Source organism: Arachis duranensis, chromosome 5, assembly GCF_000817695.3.
Source record: "Arachis duranensis cultivar V14167 chromosome 5, aradu.V14167.gnm2.J7QH, whole genome shotgun sequence".
Classification (NCBI taxonomy): domain Eukaryota; kingdom Viridiplantae; phylum Streptophyta; class Magnoliopsida; order Fabales; family Fabaceae; genus Arachis; species Arachis duranensis.
Genome location: NC_029776.3, coordinates 97502420 through 97508218, shown reverse-complemented (window position 1 = coordinate 97508218; position 5799 = coordinate 97502420). Strand labels below are relative to the sequence as shown.

Genomic DNA, 5799 nt, shown 5'->3' with positions numbered 1-5799 from the left:
ACCACATCAATATCTCACACTAATAGAAATGTATTAATATTATATATATTAATATTTATATACTAGCACTCATGGTGAGAGAGAAGAAAATAGACTTTATAATATTATAATATATGAAAGAAGAGAGAGGTAGAAATATTTGTTATTGCTGTGTGTTACTTTTAGAAGCTTAATCCTCTATTTACAAATGTACATAGGATAGCTTTTTCAAAAGCTTATTAAATGTACTCTTCCTTAAAAAATATGAATCGCCCATCATAAATGGGCATTCACGTAAGTAATTTTATCACAACAGTGTAGTCATATAAACTAATATACCCAATAGATTCTGAAGTTCCACATGAATTCCACTACTACTTGGTAAGGAACATGCATTTGCATTCAATAATTGAAATGGTGATAGCATACAAGCACCAAGGTAAAATAAAAATCCAAATCTTGAGATCTGGTTATGTTAAACTTCTGTCTCTATTAGAAGGGGCATTAACCCCAAATCTATATTTTATATATTTCTTCCTATATTTAAACAATGAATCAGAGAATACATACTTCTCTTCAAATTTTTTTAAGAAAAAAGGATTATAGGGGGAGTAAAGGCAAATGAAAATTTGACTCCAGCAATGGATTTACCCTTCTGGTGCGGGTTTTGATAGCTTTAGATTATTGTCCCCATTCATATGTAGTGTCAGAAACCGACATTTCGGCAAAGAAGTGTTACTGATACATGGGCTGCTTATGTAACTGCATAGAACTCCAAGTGTTGTTGACATGTGAACTTGGAGAAATTATTGTTGGGAGCCTCTTGCTTTCCTCGAGATGAGGAAAATCGACCGTGTAATGAAGGCCCCGGCTTTCGTGCCTCGAAAGGGCACTGCTGACCACGAGCTTGGCACAACAAAACAGGTTCCTCATTTCACAGGTTTCAGGCACCACCATTGTTGGCTTCCATCCATGTTGAAATAAGTACTCCTCCCATTTAGCCTCTAGTTTACCAATTTTTCGCTCTGCAGTTTCTAGTCTCATCGTGGACCGAACAATTCCAACATAGTTCCACATGATACATTGCAGTTCTTTCCTCAACTCTCTTGTAACGGATCGAATTTTGCCTATGACATCACTTCCAAGCGAAAAAGGCACGACAGGGTGAGGCCAAAAATTGGAAGCAGTCATATCAAGGCTAGAACTCTTCATCAGATCAATTGAAGGCTGGACAGCTCGTCGAGCAAAAACCAGTGCCTCAAGCAATGAATTGCTAGCAAGTCTGTTTGCTCCATGCAAACCTGTACACGCCACCTCACCAGCTACGTACAGACCCTTTACATTTGTCTCTCCTTCAAGCCCAGCACGAACTCCTCCACATATGTAATGAGCAGCTGGGACAACTGGGATCGGATGGCGAGTTATATCCAAACCATGCTGGAGGCACGTAGAGGCAATGTTGGGAAAGTGGGAGAGAATTTCTGCCTTCGGCTTGTGACTTATATCGAGGAGCACGTATTTCTCGCTGCGCTTTTTAAGTTGGTCATCGATACTTCTTGCCACCACATCCCTTGGAGCAAGCTCTTCCCTCTCATCATACAAAGACATGAACCTTTCCATGCCTAAATTATAAAGGATGCCACCATCACCCCTAACAGCTTCAGATATCAAAAATGCATTTTCCCTCGGCTTGGACGGTTTAATTGGAAGGCCTTCATCGGCTAAGGCGGTTGGGTGAAACTGCACAAACCTGGACCAATCATATCATTAAAAGAAATCATGAAAAGAACAAAATATGTATACAGAGCTCAACTATAAACACCCAATTTCTGTTTAATCGGTATGACATTGTATTGACCGGTATGCAAATTGTGAGACTCATCAAACAGTTAAATATTCACATTTCTGAAATCATCTACTTACTCCATGTTTGAAATCACAGCTTGAGCTCGGTGTGCCATGGCAATTCCATCTCCAGTAGCCACCTTCGATAACAAAAAGATAAACAAGTTAAATTAAAAGAAATAAGACCATAAAATGCAGGTCATGCACTATAAGCAGGTCAACATATTAAGTGTGCAACGGTGCAACCAGAATAAGATGGATCACTTCACTGCCATCAATTAACACTTACAAGGACAAAGAAAACCACTTAATCAATCAACAATTTCAGCTTAAAATAGACCTTATTAATTCTGTTTATATTTTAATCATGCTATTTCTAAATTTATAGTGTATCATCAGAATAAATTGATAAGATGTTGCAAATGAGTAAGTAACAATAATCAGTAGTTTATTTGTAAACTTCTCTATTCAAGATAAAACTATCTTATTAATAGAAAAGAGATCTACCAGAGGATTTGTAGTTTTGGGATAAATATGTCCAGCTCCACCAGATGCAAGCAAAGTCACCTTTGAAAGGAATCTTACCACCTAAAAACTAAAAAGATGAAAATTCATAAATATATTCAACAATAGCAATAACTTCTTTCTCAAGCAACTGCGCAAAATCACTTTCCCCACCTCTAATGTTTCAGTATTCAGAGTGTCAACACCAACACAACTGATATCAGATCCATCCTGCAACACCAGTGGCATGTTTTAGAATTTTAGTTAGAGAATGCACTGAGACATTCAAAATGTACCTAGTAAAATTTGAACAGCAACAATTTCAAGTGAATGGAGCCCATGAATTTAAAACTTCAAATGTTTGACAAATATCAGCATGCTTGGAGAGAGGTACCAACAAGGTATATGCTACAAAACCATTAGTATAAAAAATAATATCAGAGAGAACAAACCTGACAAGTGAGAAGATCTATAGCGAAATGGTGTTCAAACACAAAAATATTAGGATTATTAACAACTGACTTCAGCAGAGCCCTTTCAATTTCTTTTCCAGTCATATCAGCAGCATGAACAATTCGACGATGTGAATGACCCCCTTCCCTCGCTAGATGCAGGTTACCATCTTCTCCATGATCAAATGAAGCGCCTATGGAAATTAATTCTCTGACTCTGTCAGGTCCTTCAGTACAGACAACCTGGAAAAGGAAGGGTCATAGTTAATACAAAACTTGATGCAGTAGTCAGAGAAACCAGTGATTGCTTACAAGTATATATGCAATTCTATCATGCTCAAATAATCATTTCTATAATAAGAACAGTTCTGTTCAATTTCATAAAGTAAAGATTAACAGCATTTCCGTGCCTTCACATAGCAAAAAGAAATCAAGTGCTTGAATAGCATTTTAAATTGAAAATACCCTGTTTTGATAATTTCATAAGTACAAAATGTTGCTGAAAATGAAAAGGCAAGAGAACCGTTTCAGATGAATTTGGCAAAGTTATGGAACACCGATCAGGTACTTGAATTCAACATTTCTGGTAAACTTGAAAGGTTTAGAACATACTCGAACAGTCTCTTCGTCACAAAGATAAGCCCCTGCCACAATGGTATCCTTCATGTGACTCTCCACAGAATCAGAAGGTGATAGCACAGCACTGACGCCACCTTGAGCATAATTAGTGTTGCATTCATGAGACTCGGCTTTGGTGATCACAGCAACAGACCCATATTTTGCAACTTCAAGTGCGTAGCGAAGCCCAGCAATTCCACTTCCAATCACAGCAAAGTCAAAATATTTTGTGGAACCTTCTTTCTTGTATGATGAAATGACCTTGAAGAGTTTCTGATTCTTGCAAACTGGAGATACAGAAGCCTTGCACCTGTGTATCTGCAGCATCTTGGATACCCCTTGAGACCTAAAATTTTGCACCCGGAAAGCAATTGAAAATTTTTAGTTTGGTTAAGATCAATGTAGCCGACCCCACTTAGTAGGACAAGGCTTTGTTGTTGTTTGGTTAAGATCAAAGTAGGAAGTCTACATCAATTTCCATTCTTTACAAGTTATTTACAACCACTAAAGCTTGCATCAGATTAGGTTGCCTACATTACACCTTTAGGACACCGTCTTTTCCCGGACCACATGTGCTGAGATGATTTGCACCATGCTGCCCTTTATTTCTATGAAGTTTTCCAAAGTTACTGACAGAAACTTTGGTACAATTCGGCAATCAAAGTACAATAACCTTACTGTTTTCGATCCAGCCCCCAAAATAAGTTCCCTCAAATACTTGGAAAAATAAATGCACAAATTCTACAAACCATATTTGTTTTAGATTAATAAAATTTAACCACAATTAAATTATGCAATCTTTTGAAAAGCAGGACAAGTTTCATCAAAAGTAATTCTGGACTAGGGCAAAAAACTATTCCCTTTTAGGCATTTAAAAAGATATGAGATCACTACTGAAGACTATTATTATTGTTGTTGGATCCAATTCTTCTAAGCATACTGTGAGAATACTATATGCAAGAGTTTTAACTGAAAAAATGAACACACGATCTTGTGCAAACAAGTAAAATTCATTCATCAAATAACTCTGGAAAAGCAAACAAGAACTCCATTTTAGTAAATGACATATGAAATAGATATTAATTGATTCCTATGACATCAAATAATTATTACCAAGAAAGATATTTATGTGTGTTCCTCTTGATAGGCACATCAGAAACGCACGCAGTCCGTATGCAGCTCCGTCCCTTGCAATCTGTCACTCCAAAATGCAGTTTGCCACTCCCAGCAGGTATACAAGTCACCATTGTCACACCTCTGTACAAAGCCCAGACAAAGAGTTAAGCAAACAAAAAACTTCAGACAAGAGCCTTCACTTTATACATTGAAAGAGGCAAATGTGGATCACACGAAGCAACAGGAACAATTGGCAAAAGCCAGTGAATAACAAAGCCAACAAAATAAACTGGTAGAACACAAAGATTTTCAACATTCTAAACCAATGCAAATTGTTTCTCATTAGCAGAGTAGCTAACAAGAACCACTAAACTGGTGAACTATGCTGGACCAAACTCATATCTAATATATATGTGCTTAGAATTCCTTGTACAATTTAGCTTAATCAACTCAAAGGAAAACAAAAACCCCTGTTTCTCCTTCTCTGCATGTTATTGTGATCAAAGTAGAAGAATAAATGACATAAATCAAGACATCAAACAGCTGAGAATATCCCATTATTTATATTGCTACTCAAAATTTCTGAAACAACATACACCAACAAAGAAGAAGAAATTCAGTTACAAAAGAAGTGGTTGAAAGACACAATAAAGAGAGGAATGAAAGTTAAACTCAAAAGATCAGAAAAGGGTTGGAAGGAAAACTTCATGACCAACCAACCACACAAGCACACATACATAAAGACACAACCTTTTGAGACAATAACACAAACACATAGAGAACGTTCCCTATATATAGATGACAGATATTCAGTTATGTTGTGATGATCCCAAAATTGAAGATAGAAATGGTGAAAGTGGGTACCTTGATGAGAGAGCGTGTGATGGAGAAAGAAGGGTGAAGAAAACACAAAAGAAAGGACAAAGGAGAATCTGGGTTGGCGTTGATTTGCAGAGAATGAATATTATTACATGAATGAATGAATGAATGAATGCGGAGAAAGATTTCAGAAAGGTTCCTAGAATTTGTGCTCATGAGTCATGACATAAAAATTAAAAACAACAAATAAAAACCAAACTATATTAAAAGGTAACTTTGAATATGAAATTAGTGGCGGCTAAGAAGACTTTGGTTTCACTTTTCACATCAGTTTTTAGTAATTTCACAGTTATTAAATTATTTTCCACAAATAAATTTTACTGCCTACAAATTTTAAAAAATATGAATATAAATTATATTAATTTATATATATAAATTCTGATAAATATAAATTATATATTTTTTA

General features: G+C 36.1%; 1 protein-coding gene across 1 annotated transcript; it reads right to left on the bottom strand.

Moving 5' to 3' along the window:
* Window positions 1-334: 334 nt before the first annotated feature.
* On the bottom strand, window positions 335-5556 carry LOC107490778 (L-aspartate oxidase 2-a, chloroplastic). The gene is made up of 8 exons (XM_016111582.3): window positions 5379-5556; window positions 4512-4655; window positions 3393-3744; window positions 2781-3023; window positions 2503-2559; window positions 2332-2412; window positions 1903-1964; window positions 335-1729 (listed from the first exon to the last, which is right to left on the bottom strand). Exons 2-8 carry the CDS (start codon window positions 4643-4645, stop codon window positions 715-717), a joined length of 1944 nt encoding a protein of 647 aa, XP_015967068.1. The 5' UTR covers window positions 4646-4655; window positions 5379-5556; the 3' UTR covers window positions 335-714.
* Window positions 5557-5799: the final 243 nt, after the last annotated feature.